Source organism: Lagopus leucura, unplaced genomic scaffold, assembly GCF_019238085.1.
Source record: "Lagopus leucura isolate 7727_CA_CO unplaced genomic scaffold, USGS_WTPT01 Super-Scaffold_1, whole genome shotgun sequence".
NCBI classification, from domain to species: domain Eukaryota; kingdom Metazoa; phylum Chordata; class Aves; order Galliformes; family Phasianidae; genus Lagopus; species Lagopus leucura.
In genome coordinates, this window is record NW_024962250.1 from 6097770 (window position 1) to 6122062 (window position 24293).

Sequence of the window (24293 nt, forward strand, 5' to 3'; positions counted from 1 at the left end):
AGACAGGGATACAGGGCTTAAGTCTATATGTATCTTGCCATTGATGTGAGAAAAAGTGTGAAGCTTTCTTTTCTGCCTGGCAGTAGAAGACACCAATTGAGTCCAGAAGAGATACTCTCTGATTACCCTTACATTCTTTTTTCAGATACATTTTTGAGGCCATTGGGAATAAGAGAATATTGACCATAAACCACTGCTCTCTGGCTGACGATGCAGCCTATGAATGCGTGGTAGCTGAGGAGAAGAGCTTCACAGAATTGTTTGTAAAAGGTGAGCAATGGCAGATAAAGGAAAGAGATCCCGCTCTAACATTTAGCATCAAATTGTTGTCAAATCCTTCTTTATTCTCAGACGTGTCAATCTCAAATGAAATTCAAACGCATGAGCAAAATCTGAGCTCTATTAAAGCAAGTATTTTTCTTAAAGTTAAATAAAGAAAGACTTTCCCAGCAGCTACATCTGAGAAAGCACACAAAAAGAGCACAGTAAAAATTATCATTAATTCTCATTTGGAAATTATCCATGTTTACCAACAATAGGGATAGAAATTTACTTTAAAAATCAGATTCCACTCAAGAGAAATATGTGCCTCAAGCTTCATAAGAAAACTAACATACCTAGCTCAGAATTTTGAAATATGTATGAAAACTGATTAATCTTGTATTTTCATTTTGTCTCACAAACCGACTATCAAGAGGTCATCAGATTACATTGATAGTGATGATCCAGCACAGAGAGCATTACTTTTTATTCTGCCAGGGGTTTTACCTGCAGACTGATTGACATTTACCTGTGGTGTTCAGTCTTTCATAACAGTGTTTTAATCAAGGCCTCTTCATTTCTAGAGCCCCCGATCCTGATCACTCACCCCCTGGAGGATCAAATGGTGATGGTTGGAGAGAGAGTGGAGTTTGAATGTGAAGTGTCTGAGGAAGGAGCTACTGTGAAATGGTAAGGGAAGAAGAAAGAAACAAACAAAAAACAACAACAAGAATCAGAAAACAAATATCAAAAGATATTCCTCCATTGCACATCATAGGATCAGCATTTTTGGAGAAGAGCTATGGAATAAAAAAGAATGATGGCATCCTACAACACTGATCTCAGAAAATAATAATATAGCATCGTCCTGTACTTCAAGCACTAAGGAAGAATTCAGAGGCCAGAAGATTACAGAAAACAAATTAAGTGTAGATATTTTATAGTCTCTAGAATTTCTTTTTCTGTAGCTACAGGACGTTACTGATTCCACCAAGCTGTTAATTTTAAAATTTTCTAAATGTTTGACAGCAAAATCTAATTACTGTGCAGATTAATCAGATCTGTATTGTGATGAGCTCTGATCTCCTCAGTTGCAATTAGATTTTTTCACATCAGTAAAAAGTTAGAGTCTGCTGGCACAGAGAGGGAAGGTCATTGACTGATTTTAACATATTCATTGTGGTGATTCTGCAAAGCCAGACATTATGCATATGCAGCAAGTGGGATTAAGATGACAAACATTGTAGCCATAGAGTTCATTTGGCTGGACATTCCAGCTGGGGGAAAGCTGGAAGGTTTGTAATGCTCCAGCAGGCACAGCAGGCAGTCCTCACATACCAGGCCTTATGCACACTGTTCTCACTTCATTTCTCTACCAGATGAAATTCTCTTGTGCTTGTTAACAGCTTCAAGCACATGGTTATCAAATGTTCCCACAATGCCCATTACATTCCCGAAAAGCGCTTTCACACATCTTCTCTCCCAAAGGAAGGAACTGAGAATTTAAATGGAGTCCAAGAATTGCTATAGCATATGCATTACATTCTTAAAACCAAAGCACGGGCACACACACGCTATCGTTCAGGAACTGTTTACAGATGCCTGGTCACAAGAGATGGGGACAACCATATCTGTCCGTCAGAGCACAGTGCAGCTGCCACACTTTGATCCCATGCCTTTGAACAACTCCCATACATCTTGCCGAGCTGTTATCAGTGGGATGGGCATTTGGTTTGACAAGAGCAAAGGAGCAGCTGTCTGCCTGAAATGCAGCAAGTGATCAGAGAAAGTCTTCAGTGCATAGCAACAGAAAACAGAGCAGTTAGACATTTACACTGTACTTCACCATTTTTACGTGAGGCTCAGTCAGTGCTCTTTGGCAACAAAGACAAGAGAAAGAAAAGTCCAGGAAAAACATGAGACATGGTATGGAGAACAAACTCCAGTTTCACGTCTTGTTAGGCAAATGCTCAACAGTTTAAGCAAAGTAACAGACAGTTATGAAAGGAACCTGTTACAGCTCTTGTATCCTTTAAACTCAGGAGATGAAGTCACAGGCATATGGACGAAGAAATACATGACTTGCACAGGATTTAAGAGGCTTCTAGCATTGCCATCAGACTAGGGATTAGAGAATTCATCACATGAGCCTCCTTGTAGTAAACAGGAAAGAATGTTCTCATAACCATCTGCAAAGACTTCACATTATTCTTACAAAATACTACAGAGTACTTATTTCTAAACTTCAAGTGGCTTTGGAAGTAATAAACTTTTTGGAGAAAAAGATGTAATAAAATGCACAGTTTTGACTTCATCTTTCCATGGCTGAGTGCTGGAGCAAAGAGCTGCAATGAAAACAAACTATAGCAAAGTCGTAATAGCAATAAATCCCAGTGCCCCCACTGTTACATAATTTCTCTGTCACAGGTATCTGCAAGTAATTTATGATGGTCTTTTAACCAACACTTACACTGTTCTATAGAATCTTCCTCTTACATCTTAATTATCACTTGACCTTACTGCTTCATTGCTTGTTCCCAAAAGAAGGACTGTAATCATTCCACAACTTTCAGTGCACTCCTAAATCAAACAAAAGATAAAAATACTATTCTCATCCTGGGGTTTTAAGACACTATTCAATGCAAACATTCTATTTTCATTAAAGAGATCAAGTGATCTCATTCTCTCCAAAGCGCTAGACTAGAACACTGAGATAGCTTTGAAGAGCACATGTTAATCTGAATAGCTGGCACAAAAAATAAGAGCAACAATACAATACAGAAGGCAACTTTCTGTTATACTAAAAGCATAACAAAACATTTCAATTTACGTTCTGCAGAGATATTGGAGTACTACGAATATTTTCAAATAACGATGAAAAATATAAAAAGCTACAAAAGCAGAAAGTTGAAGAAATTCCAAGTTATTCTTTTGGAATCGATGTTATTTAGGATTAAGAACAGGAAAGCTTTAAAAAGTCTTACATATTTTTGTGTGACCTTGACTAAACAGCTTGAATCCTCTGTGCTTGTTTCCCTTCATGATGACTGGAAATTACAATAATTAGATTTCCTCTCAGGCTGCCCTGTGAAGCTTTATTTAGTATGTCTTAAATATACTGTAGTATCCCTGAATGGAAGGAATTACAAAAATTTTAAATATATCTTCATTTAAAATCATCTTTATTTTTTCTTCTTTTACGGATGCCCACAAATGATTAAATTATAACAACTACAATTCACATCAGGAAAATTAAGACCAAGGTAAGTCCTGATTACCATATAGCAGAGATTTTAAGATTGTACTTTCGCTGCTGGTAAGGTGTTTCTTCATCCCTGTATTTTCTACAGCATTTAATGTACGGTTATGTATCTACAGCATATGGATAATACCAAACAAGGAATTCCCTTTGAGTGAACTCTCTTGGAACACAAGTCAAATAACCAGTGAGCACAAATGGTCAAGCTAGAAGGATTTTGTTCCCTAGCAGTTCTGGTTCTGCTAGCATTTGTAAAATAGTCTCTTTTTTTGCTAACTCTAAATTTTACAAAGATTGGATTTATCTTGTGACTTTCAACACTGAGCTGACTCTTACCCACCTCTTCCACCCATAGAAAAATGACTCAACACTGTTTGGAATTGCAGGGAAAAGGATGGTGTTGAACTGACACGGGAAGAAACATTCAAGTACAGATTTAAGAAAGATGGAAAAAAGCAGTATCTAATTATTAATGAGTCAACCAAGGAGGATAGCGGACACTACACAGTGAAGACAAACGGTGGGGTATCAGTTGCTGAACTAATTGTACAAGGTAAGTGCAGATATTACAGAAGCCGGAAAGTGAAAACAGGCTGAAGATAACCTTCTCAAGGATAGCAGAGAGGTGTAGCAAAAGCCTTACACCATGGAAAAAAGAGTACTTCAGAAGTTGTATAAGGTTTGATAATAGAGACCTCAGGGAGAACTCAGACCTACATGCCAGATGTAACAGATACTCTGATACTAACAGGTGCTTAGCTACCAGCCCTGTTAAAGCCCCGCATGCTGTGGATTTGCCTTCATATTTCACCTTTTCACAAACAATCCTAGTTTTTTCTACTCAGTAAAGCCATATCAGCTACTCATTAACAGAGCTATTCTTATTAGTTGTGTGTATTGCTTATTCTCACAAAATCAGAGAAAAAGCTGGAAGTTTATCAGAGCATTGCGGATCTGACAGTGAAGGCACGTGACCAGGCAGTCTTCAAGTGTGAAGTTTCTGATGAAAATGTGAAAGGAATCTGGTTGAAAAATGGAAAGGAGGTGGTGCCAGATGAAAGGATAAAGATCTCCCATATTGGCAGGTTAGTCTTCTTTCAGAAAGAATATACAAGTTTCAGTATTACATTACAACACACAGGAATTATCATCTCAGTGGGGGTGGGAATATAAAACAAGACTTCATCCTAGCTACAACTAGAAGGAAAAAGTTAAAACCTTTTCATGTGCAATAAACACATAGTCACTAACTTGTTTGGCAAGTGTGTTGGTACATTTTGTGTTTATGGTATCAGCGGAATTCATTTCCAGTTTTCATTTAGAGATCACATTTTTCTTGCTATTGAAATCATTTAGAAAACACATTTGTAGTAACTTTAAAAATTCCAATAGTGCTTAGACAGATGAATATAGCTACATATCTATGAATATAGCACTTACCCTTCAGAAAAAAACAGTGGTCTTCATATGTAAAAACATTAGAACATACACAATTGCACCATTCTTAGCAGTTTTTTAGCAGCCTAACTCTTATCGGAAATGAAGAACAAGATCCATAAAATACATAAATAGTACACATTAGGTAAATTCTTCCTTGGTACTCCCTTTCTGTCTTCTGTTTTGAAATTTTATTAATAAAGGGATGTGACATCAATTTTTAGCTTGTTTTTCACAGTTCATTCTAATTACAAGCTTGATCAAATGAAATAAGTCAGCAGTGATAGAACTGCTCTTCTAAGGGTAAAGGGCCAGAATAAAGATTAGAAACCACTTCCTCTATTCAGAGCAGACTCTGCATTTACTTTGAGAGGTCCACTCACAGACACTGCGCTGAGATTGATTTACCCAAGCAAACACTGAAAGTGGAGCAGTCCACAGCCCTGGCAGCTCTTGATGTTAGGGAAAGGGAAGAACAAATGGTAATGTTTGCTAATATCTTATAGTCTGCACTTTGTCTCTTGAGATAGCCCCATTTTTCCTGGAAAAGTAGCATAAGGGAGTGACACATATTTGTTCATGATTCCAGGATCCATAAGCTAACTATTGAGGACGTTACACCAGCTGATGAGGCTGACTATTCCTTCATCCCTCAGGGATTTGCCTACAACCTTTCTGCCAAGCTCCAGTTTTTGGGTAAGTTATCTTAGCAGATGAAACGGAAATTCCATGGGGATAAAGAGATGGAACTAAACATGGTTCTATCAGGAAGGAGTGTGGAGAATATCCTTCCTACCATAAAATTTTTGCATTATATTGGTTTTCCCTGTTATTTTGTTATCATTAGTACATTATTTTAAAGAGCCTGTTTTGCAGTTTATTTACATTGATCTGTAGATGCATATGCCCTCTGATAATGTAATGGTTAATAATTTTTTTAATTACTTTTTGGATGGAGATAGTGCAAAAATTCTGTTTTCTGACCTGTTTTTTCCTAACTCCACCTTTTTTTTTTCCTGCAGAGGTCAAGATTGATTTTGTACCAAGAGAAGGTAAGGACAACATTCACTACTCATATGCAACTAAATATGTTTTCAACAGCAAAGGAAACTGTATTTTCATTTTTGATGCAAGACATGAGTATTTACCTTCCTCTCATACACAACACTCAATTTTTCTTTGCCTTTCCTAAAGAACCTCCCAAAATCCATCTGGACTGTCTGGGTCAATCCCCTGACACTATTGTTGTGGTGGCTGGGAACAAACTGAGATTGGATGTTCCCATATCAGGAGATCCAACACCTACTGTCATCTGGCAGAAAGTGAACAAGGTAATACGTTCAATGTATGGGAACTGCTGAATCATGGCCTGAACCTCTGATTGATCACCTGAGGTGAGCAATGAGTCAGCCATGGGAGCACAGGTGAAGGCAATTCACCTGTGCTGCTGGAAGGAGGTGGAGCCTGGCTGCACCTCTCCTAGACCCATTTAAGAGCTGACTACCAGTGGGGAAGGATCTCTTCTGGAGATCCCCTCCTCTAGAGTTTAATAGTGAGCCCAGGATATGGGTAAGCTTTCTATCTATTCTCTTTTGGTATAATAACTGCTTAACCAAACTCTCTGGTATATTTCATAATTATAACATCTGTACATTCATTAATTATACAGTTCAACAACGACAGCGTATTACAACAAGATAATCTAACACAATAGCTGAGACAAGGCAGCCACAATGGGAGATAAATTTTCTTTTTCAAGTGTATGTTTGAATTAAAGTTCTTAATAACAAGTATTTTCATGTTCCTTTATTTTTTTTTTTTAACTCATTAAGAAAAAAATAAATAGCTGCAATACGTGTCTTTAAGTTGCTGTTTTTGTAGGAGTCACTTTGAATTGTTCTTTTTAGGAACAGTTGCCTCTTCCATCCAAAAGTAGGTGTTGTAGTATGAGCAGATGTACATCTGTGCAGATAGAAGGATACCACGCAGACTTATTCTCTCACTATCTTAGAGAAAAATAGAGGACAGCTAAACAGGACAAGTTACAAGAAAGAAGGGGACAAACTCTTCAGCACGGTCTGTTGCCATATAACAAAGGGAAAAATGGTTTCAAACTAAAAGAGAGGAGATTTAGATTGGCTATAAGGAAGAAGTGTTTTTACAATAAGGGTGGTGAGGCACTGCAGCAGGTTGTCCAGAAAGGAGGTGGATGCCCCATTCCCCAGGGGCACTCAAGGTCGGGTTGGATGGGACTCTGAGTACCCTGATGTAGCTGTAGGTGTCTGTTCATTGCAGGGCAATTGGACTAGATGACTTTAAAGGTCCCTTCCAGCTCAAACAATTCCATGATTCTATGAAACAGAAGACCACTGAACCATGATCTTACCTAATATCACGGGCATGTTCTGGAGGTGACAGTTTCTTTTTCATAGTCTGAATGATTCTTCTACAATTTGTGAAGAAAAGTAGTTGGTATAATAAGAATAGAGAACACTTGCTATTTGCTTAATCAGAGGAATTGGAAGACATCAAATAAAAAGATGAGAATCTTGACACCAGAGTCTAAGTGAGCTTCTTTTATGGCTACCTCAGAGTATCCACACCCCTCACCATCTGTGTGCTCTTGTGCTATATCTAGTACAAAAAAATGTACATAATATTCTACAGCATCATTACACTTCCCATAGGTATCACAGAAAATAAACTGATACAGACAAAAATAATACTGCCAATTACATTCATTTCCTCAGTCTCATTTCTTCCCAATTTTGTAGCATTCTTTAAGAGAGTGGGAAATTTAGTATAATTTAGGACTTATTTCTGCAATACAGAATTAGTACAGACCCTAACAAAAAAAGCCATTCATCTCTTTTTTTTTTTTTTAGAAACCAAGGGCAATTTTTCTGCTTCCCTCATTTGCCAGTTTCTTTGATGAAATGAAGGTTTCTCTCACAAAATGATGATTGAGTATCAGACAGACCTTACTACTTCTAAGGTGTGAAGTCCCAAAACACAACTAAAGGAAGCTGGGCTTGATATGAATGCTGTATAGCATGTGCTAACTACTAAAATTCTAAACAGACTATGTAACAGCTTCAGAATACATTAGATGATGAATTACAGTCCTGACTATATTTCAGACTGTTAAGACGCTTATATGGGCTTACTATCCCACTATTACATTTTTGTCATTATAAACATTACCACAGGACATACACTGATTTATGATCAGTTAAAATTCTATTTTGGGAATGTCATGCATTTTTGTTTATGAAGCCGTAGATTTGGTTTTGCTGACTTATCCTTCCTCTAAATCACTGCAGTCTGACGTATCTACTTCCGTTCCTGCTTTTTCATTTCATACGTTGATTTCCTTCCCAGTTCAGTTTAATCTTTCACTGTGCTCTATGATATTTCTCTCACCTTTATGTTCAAGCACCCCAGTGTACCTATGGACTCTTCTCCTGTCTTGCAGAAACAGCTTTCATGTTCTGCTCAGAAATATTTATCTTTCTGTGATTCGTTTATTTAGAAAGGTGAGCTTCTTCAAAGCAATGAAGATTCTATGACCCCCTCAGAAAACAGCAGTGATTTAAGTACCGATAGTAAGGTGAGTTCCTTATTTATGCAGACACAGAAACATGCCTAATGCTTTCCATTTCAGTGGTCCAGTTTGAAAGAAAACAAAATTCAAGTCAGTAGATTTCAAAACTGGTGAAGTAAATAGCACAGCCACCCATCATTCTGCTCACAATGGCAATTACCAAACTCTTTGAACAAGCAAAACAGAGCTAGTGAGTGATTTTAGAGTAAGATGCTGATCAAGAAAATCTCTAATTACCATCACATGGTGGCTTAATTACAAGAAATCAAGTTGTTTAAAACTCTTCTCAATCTATTTGTGAATGTTTACCCCTCTTTCTTTTTTTCCCCCCCACTAAGCTGTAAGCTTCAACAATATCCTGAGGGTAAAAAAAAAAAAAAGACAACTTATTACAGGGTCAGGAAAATAGGCTATGTATGTACAGTGAAAAGAGGAATTTTCCAAAAGGTTTCCTTATTACATATATTTAGGTATTTATATTTTATATATTCTTACATATTTAAGATGCTTCTGTGCTATTTACTGGAAAGGCACACATGCTTTGTGAAGTTTCTTGTTTACTGCCTACAGATGTGAAGTATGGAGAGTGTAATAAATGCACAGCAAAGTTCTTCTGGTTATGTTTAGACCTCATAGCTCTGAGAAGAGCAGAAAGTGATCCCACATGGCATTCTTGAGCGACAACAATCACACCGATGCCATTAACAGTAGCAAAAAAAATATGGCAGCATTTTTAGAAGCAAATTGTTCAAATCCATGTTATCCGATGTAGACACTGTTGAACTAGAATGTTTGCTCATACACTTGAATGAATTTGCAAATCACCTCTAATTTACATTCTACCTGACTGTTGTCCGTGAAACTTCACATTGCCATTATTCCAATCAGGAATTTGTAGTACTTTGTAACTACTTTGCTAGTTTCACATACATGATTGCATTTCAATGAATCCTAACAACCCAGAGACTTTCAGGTCCAATTTTCCTGGCAATTGCTTGTTTTGAGACATTCTATCCTCTGTTTTCTCTACATACAAAAAGAATTTGACATCTTTTTAATTTTTTTGATAATATTCAGTAACATTAAGATTTTCACTAACTTACATACAGGCTCATTAGGCCATCCCTGGCACAAGTCACACTGTTTGTTCCTTTTACTTTCACTGCCCACAGCCTCTATTTGAATCTGAAGGCAGAGTTCGTGTGGAAAAGTATGAAGACCACTGTGTCTTCATCATTGAAGGAGCTGAAAAGGAGGATGAGGGAGTATACCGAGTTATAGTTAAGAATCCAGTGGGAGAAGATAAGGCTGATATCACAGTCAAAGTTATTGGTAAGTGAAAGAGCGCAATAACCAGAGCACAAAAGCATCTCAAGTTCACTGAAATTCTGTAGAATTCCTGTAGAACGGCCAAAGTCTCAGCTTAAGAAAAAAGCAAAAAGGATCATAAAGGAAGGAATACTAGCAATCCCAGAAATGGCAGAAGTGTTTTTCACACGAAGATGGCTGCTCCATGAAAAGAACAACTCCCAGTAAAAATCTGTGCTTTCTTTTCATATTTTTTCCAGTTTCAGGTGATCCTATCATTTTATAGATGACATTCTCTTCTAAGGAATATATTTCCTGCTAAGATAAGGAAAAAAAAAAATATATATATTTTAAAACAAAAGTAATTTAATTCTCTAAGTCATGAACAGCTAATATGGAATAAAGAGGCATGATGCTGTGTGTCACAGAAGAGTTGGAGGAACTTCTTTTTTAGTCAGTAATTGTTATTATATTTGTCATAGTAATTAACTTGTTTATTAACTGTCTATATAACAAAAGGTCAGGTTATCAGCAAACTTAAATTGATACAAGAAATTCTTTACATCTGTAGTATTAAAGTTTAGGATTTGCTGCCAACGTGAACACTAATCTCATTCCATCTTTTACAAATATCTCCTAAATTAAAATGTGAGATGTGCAAATGTTATAAAGTTCACTCCAGACAGAAAAGAAAACCCTGGAGGAAGCCTCCCATTACAGAATTAACACCAAATTACCAACAGGTGTGAATTATTTCTTGTTTAACTGTATGAGAAAAAAAACTGGATGTTTTCTAAAATACTCAGGTGAGTTCTGTCAGTGGTTTGTGGTGGAAAATCCAGTAAATGAGCATGATGTCCAACTGTATTTTTCTTTAGATGAAATAAAGATAAGAGGCATCCTCTGTCTACAAGAGGTCTTACTATATACAAAGGAAGGAAATACCAACGTTGCCTGTGACTCAAATGGGTTCAGTTTGTTTCTGATTTGTAGCATCAGCATGGCAGTCGACTAAATCCCTATTAGTATACAGCTAATTCCCTAAGATCTTACATTTTGCAAATGTTTAGGCCTGAAAAGGAGAGATGAATAATCAAATGGTACTTACAGGAAAACCATCCCAACCTGGAAACATTTTGATGAGGTTTTTTTGAGTAGGACTCCCTCTGCACTGAAACAATGCATTCTACTTTTTTACCTACTGCTGTAATCTGGTAAATCCACACGATCACTTTCAAAGCACCACATTGATGAAAAAATCTTATGCCCCTAAAACTATTTGGAAATTCCTCAGGATGGTTGGTTACTTCAGGTTTAGATTTATGATATGGAGGAAAAAAAAAAGTTAAAATATTTAATTGGTTTGTAAACAGAAACAGTAACAACTCCCATGCATTCTGACGTTTCCTTCAGATGTTCCTGACCCCCCAGAAGCTCCCAAGATCAGCAACATTGGAGAAGATTACTGCACTGTGCAGTGGCAACCTCCTGCATATGATGGAGGGCAACCAGTACTGGGTAAGAAGTGCTGAAATACAAAGTCCCCAGCAGTCTCACCTATAATATTTTTTCTGCTCCTTTAAAATGATGCAGAAGGATTTCATACATTTATTCACACTAGGAAGGCTCACTAATAAAGCAAAGCTTCAAATCCATCTAGAATCTGGCCCTTTGATACCAGAGTGATGGTGCCCCCTACCTGTGCTGTTTGAATCAGAGAAATATTTTGGCAAGTCAGCCAAGTAGAAGTTGAAGCTAAAAGAAGTGCCACTTCAATTTCAAGACTGAAACCATCAGTCAATATAGAGGCCATTGGACTTTCTTAGGAATAACAGAGCTGTGGCTGCACTGCTCATCAACTCTAGCAGTCTCAAGCTCTTATGCAAAACATGCTTTTGTGTTTTTTATATAAAAAGCTACTTAATCCTATTCTATATACAACTACATATGATGAATTGCAAATACAATTCAATCTCTTCAACAATTTTAAAACGTGTACTAAAATCCAGAGGCCAAAATCATAACGTGATGCAGCAAAAAAACTAACACAATCAAGAATATCATCAGTTCCACAGTAAGCCCTCTTTAGTTGACGGTGTTTTTTAGACAAGACACCCTGTGATCCTCAAGAGAAAAAGAAAACAAGGAAGAGTCTTGGTCAGTCCTGGGGAAAAACATTCCTCTGAACTGCAAGTGTAGCAATTTGCTTAATTAAGATCACTGTTCAATAGCCACTCAAAGAAACCTAAAAAAGCAGATTTAAAAGACAGGAGAAAAAGATGTACGTATTCTCATCTGTCTCCATATTGTTACAGATCTAGACATTCTTCTACAGTCTGTACTGTCTGTATCTAGCAGATGCAGAAATTAACACCCTCCTTTCCCTGTTACATACTTTTCATGGGGGTCTCATTTCTATATTGCTAAAGCAGTATCTTTATCATGCGTTCTATGCATTTGGGAACACAAGCTGCCCTATCAAATATCACCAACAGAACCAGCATGGTCTTTTTCTCTTCTTTTTATCTGTTTTAATTGCAATTCAATGGTATGCAAGTTCCTTCATTCTGACAGCAAATTATACCTACTGAAAAATGAAACTGAGTTGCCAAAACTTCTCCCAGTTTCGCAGACATGGATAAAGAGAGAAAAAGCAAAAACACCTATGTCACAGGTTTTTTGCTACAGCATTTGACTTCGTTTAAAAAGCTACTGAAAAGAAGTATACCAGAAGTAACTTTTAACATTAGAAGTGATCAAACAACCTGTCACCTCAAAGGAGCTTTCACCACTCATTTCACAAAACATTCTGTAAACTCCCATGCTTGTCTTGCAGTTTAACACTGACAGGAAAGGTTACTGATGCAGGATGTCTGGGCCTGCTATGCCTATCATCCTCCATTTCCCTTCAAGCCCTTTGAGAATCATACTTCTCAGGTATACTAAAGGGGCATCTGCAAGTTTGATAGCCACAAACTTTGTGAACGCCATGGACTGAGGCTTAACTCACAAGTCTTCACAATTTGATATATCCCTATACTATTGTAGTTGGCCAGTTACAGACATATACTCTGTAGACATAGGTAGAAATGCACATAAAATACATATTCATACACAGTACATATGGCTATTCTAGAGATTTTCTGATTATTCATTCCATAGCTGTTAAGATCAGTAGCTTTCTAAACAAAATCTGCTTAAAAGAAGTCTACATGCATCACAACCAAGCATACCACCTGCAATACAGAGGTGAATACAGGAGAAGAAATCAAATGTGGCTAAGCATAAAGAAACAGCTGACGCTGATCTTTTGGAGAAGGTCCAGAGGAGGGTTGGAGCACCTCTGCTATAGGGGTAGGCTGAGAGAGCTGGGGCTCTGCAGCCCGGAGAAGAGAAGGCTCTGGTGGAACCTTATAGCCTTTCAGTACATTAAGGGGATCAACAGGAAAGCTGGGGAAGGGACTTTTTAGCCTTTTTTATAGGACACGTAGCAACAGGACTAGGGGAAATTGCTTTAAACTGGAAGAAGGTGGACTTAGGCTAGATACTAGGAAGCAATCCTTTAATGTGATGGTGATGAGACACTGGAACAGGTTGCCCAGCAGGGGTGTGGATGCACTTTCCTTACAGGCATTTGAAGCCAGGCTGGATGGGCTTTGAGCAACTTGGTCTAGAGGGAGGTGTCCCTGCCTACAGCAGGGGGTTTGGAACTAAATAATCATAAAGGTCCCTTCCAACCCAAACCATTCTATGACTCTTTCGTATCGGGTCACAGAAAAGTGATTTTACACAAACCTTCCAAACTCTTATACAGTCACTTTCCACACTAAGGATCAAGAATTACAGACTATATTCCCAGTTTGGGGAAAGGTGTTCATCTTTTAAACTGAAGTTCCTCTCTTAATTCCATCTGGCTTGTTCATTCTGAAAACAAAAAAAAAAAACAACCCAGTATGGTAGGGTGGGAAAACCTGTGGATGACCAAAGGGTAAGAGATGTACTGAAGACTATATCTAAGCTATACTACAGGTATGCTCTGCAGCATAGCCAGCTATCCCAGCTCTCTGCAGTCATGCAGCTTCACTTTCCTTCCCAAGGGGAAGGAGAGTAAGGAAGCTATGCATGGCTGAGATTCACTCCACAGTAGGGTTGAAGCACAGCTGTGATCTGCACTCAATTACAGGCGCTCTGTAATTCTGCCACTTAGCAATGGATATATAAATGGATGTATATCTAACAATTTTTGCTTTTAAAGGAGACATGAAATAATTTACGGGAGATATCAAATCATTCTGCCTATTAATATTTTGCATTGCAATTGATGCTGTTATTCAAGATTGCTGCAGAATGAAATAAATCAGTTTTTAACTCATTTTACACATTTCAAGGCAATTTCTCCTTCAAGAAATGGGTTTTCTGTTGAACTCCTGAGTCTCATGTATTTCTCCAACAGCAGGACAGAATGACCACACCTTTCACCAGCAATGATTTACTACTTTGCACGCATCTAAATAACACTGCTAACGCAGAGTAAATTAGTATACCATGTAAATAATACTGAAGCCTAAGAACAGACATAGACAATTCTAAGTGAGGTGTACTCTGAAAAGCATAACTGTTCAGATAAGAACAGCAGACAGAAAGATAGTAATAAAAAAGGAAAATTAAGGAAAATACCTGAACTTCACACAACTCAGTTATATGCAATAATGTTTGTCTCTTTATGTCATAGAAAAAAGTTTTTTTTTTTTCCTGCATGTGAAACAATTTGCAGTTCTTTTATATCATAAGAGATATCCTTTTCAGGCTATATTTTAGAGAGAAAAAAGAAGAAGAGCTATCGATGGATGAGGCTGAATTTTGACCTTCTAAAAGAGCTAACCTATGAAGCCAAGCGAATGATTGAAGGAGTAGTTTATGAGATGCGGATTTATGCTGTGAATTCTATTGGCATGTCCCGGCCAAGCCCTGCCTCACAACCCTTCATGCCAATTGGTGAGTTCTATCACGCTCTGTTCCTTCCAGGAAAAAAGAAGACAGAACAATTTTCACCTCTTCTATTCAACCGCCCTTACGCCTAAAAAGGACGTGTTACAAAAAAGCTATTCTATGCTTAATCAGCTTTTTCCTTTGTCATCTTCCTCTTCTCCATCTCTCATTTCCCTTCCTGCAAAGCACAGAGGTTCCAGTTTCATGAAATTGCTGATGAACATTTAGTTGTTATAATTAGAAGTGTGAGAGTCAAACTGGATCTGGAAAGGAGGAGAGCTAATTGACAGAAATTTGCCCGTCCCTCTCAACTTCCCCCATTGCCTTATGGGTGCAAATATCACAGTATCCCACCCAGTACTCCCTTAATCCTGGCCCCCTCTGCAGCCAGTACGATAGCTGATTAAGAAAATATTTAGGGAATGATTTTCTATAAATAATCCACCCCATCGCAGCAATACAGTGTCTCCTGCAACCTCTGAGCCAGAACAAACTAAGAGAGTCCTCAGGAAGCCTCCCTGCTAAGAGCTTTAGAAAGAAGAGCCACAAAAATACAACTAGCTGGACATTAAAATGACAAGAGTTGCTAAATCTACTAACATCAGTGAAGGGGGACAACATACTGAAGGAAATAATGCAAAAGCAAATGATGCAGTGAATGGGTCAGAAGGAAAGGATGCACTGCAAGAAGGGTCTTTTAATTCTGGACTTCAAATACAAAACAGCTGGTCTGCAAGAAAAGAAGGCAACAAAAAACCATCAAGCGGAGCTGCTGAAAAAAAAGGTCCAAAGTTTTCATGGGATAGGTAGAGTTTGACTTGATTAAGGATAAAGTTCACACTTACTGCTTCAGAAAAGAGGTTTGGGGTTTTGATGGTGTATACACTGTGTGGATGCGTAGGCTCCCAGCTGCCTTCATCTCCTGCTTCTGGTTCACAGTCCTTGATTCCATTATTAATATGAAAAATATTGACATAACTACAGAAAGGAAACTGGATTATATATATTTTTTGCAGTTACTTCAGGAAGTAAGATCAATTTCAATCCATAGCACAATTTATAATTCTGTATTTATCTGTGAAGAATTTTTAATAGGTAAAATCTCTCAAGATTATTCAAAAGATATTTCGTTTAGAATATATACCTATGCAGAGTATATCAAATTTCTTTCATTCTTAATGATTGCTTTTATTCCATGCATACTAAGTACTATGTTCCAGTAACTGCAAATGTTATTTTGAAGTTATCTTTCTGTTTGTTCTTTGGAATCAATGATTTATTTGGTAGCTGAATTTGTGTGTATTCACACTTTGGGATTCTCCAGTAAGGGCTTTTCTCTTTTCTTTTTTTGTTAGTAGACAAAAGTCATATTTAAGAAGATTGAATCTAGCCAGTGGTCATTCTGAACTATGGATTTCAAAGGAACTATGAGATTTCTGTTCTGAAAATATATAAACTAGCTATATGTCAATGAATTGAAGGTTTGTCAGCCCAGTATTTTTTTTTTTCAGATATGTCTCTGTTACAAATGAGCAAAGCAGAACTAATGTTTCAGTAAACATGTAGTCAAAATTTCTGGCCACGTTCTTCACTTCTTGATCAAAACAAATTACATCAAATTTAGCCAGTGATGAATTTTGTCTAACTACAGAGTGTAAATGCAGCACACAAATTGTATGCATTTGGATTTCCAAACAAATGCAAACAAATTACTGAAGACCTCTAGATTTCTGCTGGTAATTTGATTGAGCCTTTTTGTTCTGCTCCCCATTACGGGAATCTTATGCAACAGTTCTATCAAGTGAAGTATTAGTAGTTGCATTTTACAGCTGAGTTTCAGCTAAATTCATTTTATTAAAATAGAGGTACATAGTTCAGATACTAATCATAACTTCTACAGCCTTTGAATTCTGACAGTAACATTCCTGTTTCTCGGAATTTACTTCTAAATGTTGCCTTACAGCTCCTCCAAGTGAACCAACACACTTTACAGTGGAGGATGTCTCTGACACCACTGTTACCTTGAAATGGAGACCCCCTGAACGGATTGGAGCAGGGGGATTAGATGGCTATATAGTGGAATACTGCAAAGATGGATGTAAGTAAGCACAACCAGTAGCCAGAGGCAACTAAATATTATTAAAATACTGCAGCTGCAATCGTTACACTGCAATATTACAACAAATAACTGCATCCAGCATCACTAAATTTGAACTCTAACCTGTGATTAATATCCTTGGCATCCATCACCATATTTACCTGACGTGACACTAAAACCATGATAGTCACATCAACCATATCCTCATATTCAAAATCATCATAAACTTTGATAAAGAAGGTACTAACAAGAATATCAGTGTTGCTCTATAGTCACTCTGATACTTCTGTCATACTCAAATTGTGTATTCTCTAAAACCAATACAATACCATGACTGTAAGGAACTTAGGCAAATTTGCAAGTAACTGTTACCTCTTGGAGTAACTGTGGTTCAATAATAAAAAAATATGACTGCATCATATCTACAATGTTCAATGGACTGTATTGTGATGCTACAATATAATACTCATATTAAAAAAAAAAAAATCAACTAACAAATTTATAATTATTTCAGCAATGGAATCTTCTCTGACAGGAAACTCAATTATCATATAACCTTAGCTAGGGTTTTTACAGGGTGTAATTTATCCAGAAGTCATTTCTAGTCTTTAATGAGTTCTCATTATGAAATTACCAGAATCTTTAAGTCATCATCATAGAAGCATAATTTTATTGGTAGTATTTCTGTGACATTAGCAAAACTTAGGAGGCCCTACAAACTTTGTTTTACAGCATCAAATGAGAAAGTAAGAATATATTCCAAAAATTATGTGCTTTGGACACCCACAGAAAATATGCTTCAGGAAAAAATGAAATTGAGGCTTCACTTTCTAGCTACTTCCAAAATGCTTCCCCCTCCATCTTCTGCTAAGAAAATATATGTCAAGAAACCCCATAGCCCTAAGCTCTGTGAAACAATGCTGAAGAAACTACCCAAAGTTGATCCCGTACCTGTAGATCAAGAGTTCTCTTCCAGTTCAGTGTGTTCCATTCTAAGCGTGGTATTGCAAGTTAAATCCCTGTTACCTCAATACAAATTTTCTTTCAATTGTAGACAAGGCATCAGATTGGAAAATTAATAAGATGTTACAAAATAAAAATCCTGTACTTGCAGCTGCAGAATGGACTCCGGCTCTTCCTGGCCTAACTGAGCGAACATCTGCACTGATTAAAGACCTGGTCACAGGTGACAAACTTTATTTCCGTGTAAAGGCTATAAACTTGGCTGGTGAAAGTGGAGCAGCAATAATCAAAGAGCCCATTACTGTTCAAGAGATCATGCGTGAGTATTCAGATTGAATAAACCTCACTCATCTATTGTCTACGGTCAAAATTCTAATTGCACACAATGCAGAAGAATCCCAGGTCTGACAAGGCTGTGCTGCCTTCTGAAAACAACATCCAAACAATTCTGTCAGTCAGACTTTGTGCTAAAAATCTTCTGAACCAGAAAACATTGCCATCCTGTCCAGCTGTTCAATTTCCAACATGTAGCTGTTAAAACAAAAATGAAACTTGCAAACTCTGTACTTCTCACCTCAGATAATGTCATTGGCAGCATTTAAGCAGCCAGTTTTTAATATTTGGCTCTCTGCTAGGAAAGCTGCTATATTACTGCAAAATGACCACATTCACTGAGGCAAGAGGTCTCTTCAAATGAAAGCAGTTATCTGAACTTGATTGTTCTGGGTTATTAATTAACACCATGTTTATCACCCAGCGGTAGAGGATTACAAGTCATTTGACTGGAGTCCAAAAGATATCAACGGCTGCTAATAATGGACTCTTCAGCCTTGACTCGCACAAAGTGTCTGTCAGAGTCCCACTAACAGCAAAATGACTCAGTGTAAATGAGAGCTGCGATGCAGCTCAAAACTAAATGGACAAGATGACAGGTACTCCAACTGTAGGTTAATATACTCTTCTAAAAATGACTGAGAAAAGAAAAATGGACACAAGGAGAACATAGAAAGTGGGGACTGAAAGAAAGAGCATGCACTGCTGTCCTTTAGCGAAAAGGAAGGTGTGCTATGTTACTCCACACCTTCCACCTCAAAGTGCTGTAACTGAATTACCATTGAGAGGTAAAGGCAATTCACTGATTGCTGTACTTTCCAAGTCCAATGTCATCCAAATGGCAATTTGCAAGGGGCTGTTGTAGTAACAGAGCAACAAATTAATTGTCACCTATAATTACGTTTTCAATTCAATATACCCCTTTTACTACCTGATAAAGTTCTCCAAAGAAATAAAGTCCACCCAGAAGATTCACATCAAACAGAAGTCACCCAAATCTGCCATTCTGAATAAAACACTGTCTCAGAAGCCCTGCCATCAATGCAAAATGCACTGTTGTAAATGCGTAACAGATTTGCTACTAGATTTGTATCTTGTAGACAAATACATCAGAAAATGCTTAGAGAACTACCTGCTCTGCAACTGTAAGAACAGACTGCACCATTTTCTTACGCTTACAAGTATCCAAGCTCTTCCTCTTCAGTATTTCATCTTATTTGTCCTGTAGGTAATATTTCAAATAATCAAAAGCTTTGTATTAACATCCTGTTGCCTAACTGCAGAGCGTCCCAAAATCTGGCTGCCGCGCCATCTTAGACAGACTCTGGTGAAGAAAGTGGGTGAGACAATCAATATAATGATACCTTTTCAGGTTTGTACTGTTTTCTATTTACTCACAAGTATTTATCGTGACTTAGCTAAAGTGGTTTCCCTTATGCAAGTTCCCATTGCTCCACTTCTTGAGCAGTATTAATAATCACTCTAATATCAGTAGGGCTTTTTGGTTGTTTTTGTTTGTTTCTACAGTTCCAGTTGATCTTGTTTGTTTTTCATAACTTTTCTTGTCCAAGAGGAAGGATTAACTACTGTAACTGTAGAGCCCTATCTTGTTAACCACACTTCAGTTACGCAAGCTTGTTTAAACTTGTAACAAACAATTAAGCTGATAATTTTGCTGCTTTAATGTCTAAAACAAAGAAAATTTACCCAAAATTGACAAGCTGCCCCACAAGCAGAGAATCTGATGAAGTTTAAGGAGTTGTATTAAAAGTATAAGACACAAATATATCACTGTTTTCCTAATAACCTTTTTGCTCAGGACAGGCTCATCACAGCACTTCCCAAGAGCTGACAGCTCTTCCCCCTCCTTTCCTCGTAGCCTTAGCTACATATGATATGTCCTAGGTATGTCCTTAGTTCCCCGGGCCAGCACAGGTACATGTTGCAATTAATCCAACACTTCACTTGATGTATCATTAGCTGTTGCCAAACAAAGAGGATGAACGCAGAGTCTTCCCTAACTCTCTTCAGCGAGGACACTGAGTCATCTGTATTGTACTCTGTCATCAGTTTTAACAAAACTGTACTAAACTAATCCTAGAGATTTCTAATTGGCAGCCTAATTTAACTGAAACGAACCAACTAATTCTAAAGTTATTTGAGTGGCTGATTGACGGACAAATCACATGAAAGTATAACAGACAGACTCCTCTTCCTAAAAAAGGTAAGGGAAACAAGAAATGCTAAAACCTCTCCATCAACACTAAATTTTAGCCTTGAAACAAAGCCACAATTTTAATTCATGATATATACATATATATAATGATTTTTTTTTTTTTTAGCTATTCTTAAGCAATTAAGAATTATTAAATGATTTTTAATACTTAAAAACTTAAGATACTCAAAACTGGGCATCTTTCAGAAAAGCATAGCAAAAATAACATTTTCTTATTTGTATTTTTTAGAAGTTCTTTTTATTGAATGTTTTTTAGTGAGGAAAATGACTAAACAGATACAATTGTAACTTTCAAATTACAAAGAGCTTAAGTTATAAGACCGTGAGCCAGGGAACACAGGATAGGACAGGATGTTGAGAAAGCATAAGCCAATACCTTCTGTTATTTATAATTTTTCCGCAACTCTGTCAAAACAACCTGACTTCTGCGGCCACTACTTAGTCACATAACACTGGATTTCTATCAGCTATTTTGCCACAGTGTCCTGAGCTAAATCCTATTCACAATTCTATCCAAACTTTTGATAAGAATGTACAGAAAAAAAACACAAGTGCAATATTATTACTAACCTATGCCCTCTTTACACATCAGGCATGTGGGATTTCTGCTGAAAGGAGGGGGAGTCAACATATTCTTATATCAAACTCTTCTAAGTGGGCAGATGATTGAAGGGGTATTACGTGTTACTAGTGTGTAAGACTCACAGTGTGACTCCTTGTCAATCATGTATATGTGCACATAAAAATGAAAAAGCACTTAAATTTGTCCTTCACTATCAGTAGATCTCCTTTGTCACTCACTATTCTCTCACATTACCTGTAACACATTACTGAAATACAACCCTCTGACATAGGTACTAGAAACGTGCTATCTGTTTATGTTTTTCACAGCCTATAAATACAAGACTATATGAAAACCAACACTGTGAACACTTGTAATCTTCGGTTACCACTCAGAAAGACCTATAACGAAAGTAGCTGATCAACAACACTAGAATAGCAGCAGCTGCAAAGCTTAATTTATAACTGAGATATCTCAATCTGCCAACGAAAAAGGATGTTACGACTTCTTGTAATCATTTTTACCAAGATATTTGGGGCCAGATTCTGTGTTCAACTTATTAAATCAATCAAGAACTACTCTATCTTGTAATCAGCCAAAAAAAACAGCCAAGTATTTGTCTTGACGAATTAGACATTTTGGCAAACAAAACCTTTTTACTCATATGGAACCTCTATTTCCATACAAGTAAAAATTTACTCTAAAATTTACCCTACAATAGAGGACTTTACTTGGCAGGGTCACCAACAATCAGATATGTTGTTGTTTTTTTTTTTTCCACCTCACTGTATTTCCTTGGCCTTGTTCAGGAATTTCTTCTAAGCTTCCATCTCTCTATTATTATTTCTTAAGAATGTTCTGAGAAAACAGACAAGGTGAAGGTATATTAAAACTGGACAAAGTAACTTTATGCCTAATATTTCAGAGCTACAGGTCTGATGTGACTACACTCCTTGACAGATATACTAAGAATATCAGATATATTAAGAAAATCAGTTGCCAACTGGGGAAAAAGGAAGATCCAAAACCACTGCTTATTCAAGGTTTATTATTAACCCTGATTACATCAGAGTTAATGATACATCATCAATTATGATACAAGATCAAATGATGCAGAAACCAGATAAATGACTGTTCTTTAAAGAAAGACAACCTTTAGGTTGTTTAGAAGCCTTTTAAACTGCAGATGTGGACAGATCTTTGCTTGCTTCTCATAAAAATATTTTCCTAATATTACATAAAAATTAAACGTACAGACTTTCAGAGCAAGTAGCAGTCAAACCTAGAATAAAGGCACATCAAGGCACAGATATTTCTTTTCATTCTGCCTGCATTTCAGTATCTAAACCAGAAGGCTGATTATCATAAACTCCATTGGTAGCCTAAGATACAGACTTAGAAAGTTTATTCCAGGCAGTGAATTGAAGAGCCTTCAGAGGCTCTCTCTCTTACTAGAGATGGAGAGCAAAACATATCCTATGTTTGGTGCCCTGGGCTTCAATTCCAGGCCAGCCTAAGTTGACCTAATTCCTGATGCAGATGGTCTTACTTTCTCTCTGCCCAGCCATTTTACCTACTTCTGGTATTTGTAGTGCTGTGCTCCGTTGTTTCACCACGTTGATCTGACAGAAACTTTAAAGTATACATAGATATTTTCTGCTAGATTGACTACAGAAGCAGTTAATAAACATGATACAGCCCACTTCTGTTTTACTGGGATTTTTGCTGTGGAAACATACTGCAGAAGTATCACTCAAAACTTCTAGAGAACTAGTATCTACCACTTGTCGCAGAAGCAGCTGAGTGATGGTAACATAAACCACACTAGCTCAATGATTTCACAAAATCATTCTTCAGTGTTGAGGTGTGGCAACACTATTTGTCTAGGCTGATGGTCAGAAAAACAATTTTTACCATGCAGGAATAATTATACAATAAGATTTACGCCCCCAGATTGTAACATTTTAACCATGATTTGAAAGATACTGACATTGCCTCAGGATCGAGAATTAAATGTTCTAAGAAAGTGAGTGAAAGGAACAATCAGCTAATTAACTCCTCAAACAAAGATTTCTATTACTTAACAATAATCAAAGTTACACTAATCAACTGTTGGCTTCACAGGTGCCTGGAAAATAGGACAAGACCAGTACAAGCATTATTATTTTTTGTAAGCATTTAGAAACTCCACTTTCAGCAGCTTTGCATATTAAGTTAGGGTTTCTAGACTTATACAACACTATTAAAAAAAAAAAAAAAAAAGATAAACCAGACAAATGAAAATAAAAACCTACTGCAGTCTAAAAAAAAAATTATTTTTTCTCCTCAGGGTAAGCCTAGACCCAAAATAAGTTGGATGAAAGATGGTCAAGCTCTAGACTGCAAAGATGTGGGAATTCGGAACAGCAACACGGACACAATCCTTTTCATTAGAAAGGCAGAACTTCATCACTCAGGAGCATATGAAGTCACTCTTCAAATAGAAAATATGACAGATACAGTTGCAATAACAATTCAAATCATAGGTAAGAACCCATCAACATCAGAGCAAAGCATATCACACAGTTACCCTGCTGAGGTAATCCGGAGATATGTCTACCGCCAAATCCCTTTCTAACAATGGCTAATAGCAGACAGCCAAGACAAAGCTAACATTTTCCAAAATTTTCCCAGCTTGGGATGAGATGCGTCCTAGAGACTTCCTCAGGGAGAGGGATTACCTGTGTGTCCAATGAAAGATGTTCTCTCCTATTTTGTCCAGTCAGTTTTTGAACCTCGATCAAGCTTCAGAATCCAAACATTCTTTTGCACTTACATTGTGAAATTCTTTACATCTACAACAATCTATTTGGTTCAGTTTGAGTCTCTCTTCTGATAATCTTGTTTGATATCCATGCTATTTTTTTTTTTTTAATCAGAAAGACAGTGAATAATCATTTAGCACTGCTTCTGTACTGCTCACAAATCTGAAGTCTTCAATCCCATTCCCCTCAGTTAACATTCTCAAGCTTTAAACTCATATTCAATATGACAAATATTTGTGAATATTTGACATTCACAAATATGTCACTCATCTTACCATTCGAATTTGAGAGTTTTGGTATTCTAGAAAATAGCAATCTTGTCTCCAAAGAAAGAAATATGAGGCCTGGAATACATGTACTTTTATTGTGTTACTTCAGCAGATAACAACAGTGAAGTTAAAAGCATGGCACTAATACACCTCTATGGGTATATTAAGAG

The 24293-nt window shown here is 37.1% G+C and overlaps 1 protein-coding gene across 2 annotated transcripts in view; it reads left to right on the forward strand.

Annotated features, from left to right (window-relative positions):
* The window catches only part of MYBPC3 (myosin binding protein C3), a 56812-nt gene that overhangs the window by 24180 nt on the left and 8339 nt on the right, over window positions 1–24293 (forward strand). For both annotated transcript variants that reach the window (XM_042886301.1, XM_042886377.1), the window contains 15 exons: window positions 146–270; window positions 846–951; window positions 3907–4073; window positions 4440–4605; window positions 5547–5653; window positions 5980–6009; window positions 6152–6288; window positions 8490–8567; window positions 9734–9893; window positions 11283–11387; window positions 14676–14864; window positions 16822–16956; window positions 18071–18238; window positions 19536–19624; window positions 23380–23575. In XM_042886301.1, the coding sequence (XP_042742235.1) occupies window positions 146–270; window positions 846–951; window positions 3907–4073; window positions 4440–4605; window positions 5547–5653; window positions 5980–6009; window positions 6152–6288; window positions 8490–8567; window positions 9734–9893; window positions 11283–11387; window positions 14676–14864; window positions 16822–16956; window positions 18071–18238; window positions 19536–19624; window positions 23380–23575 (1958 nt within the window). The remainder of the gene's footprint in view (window positions 1–145; window positions 271–845; window positions 952–3906; window positions 4074–4439; window positions 4606–5546; window positions 5654–5979; window positions 6010–6151; window positions 6289–8489; window positions 8568–9733; window positions 9894–11282; window positions 11388–14675; window positions 14865–16821; window positions 16957–18070; window positions 18239–19535; window positions 19625–23379; window positions 23576–24293) is intronic.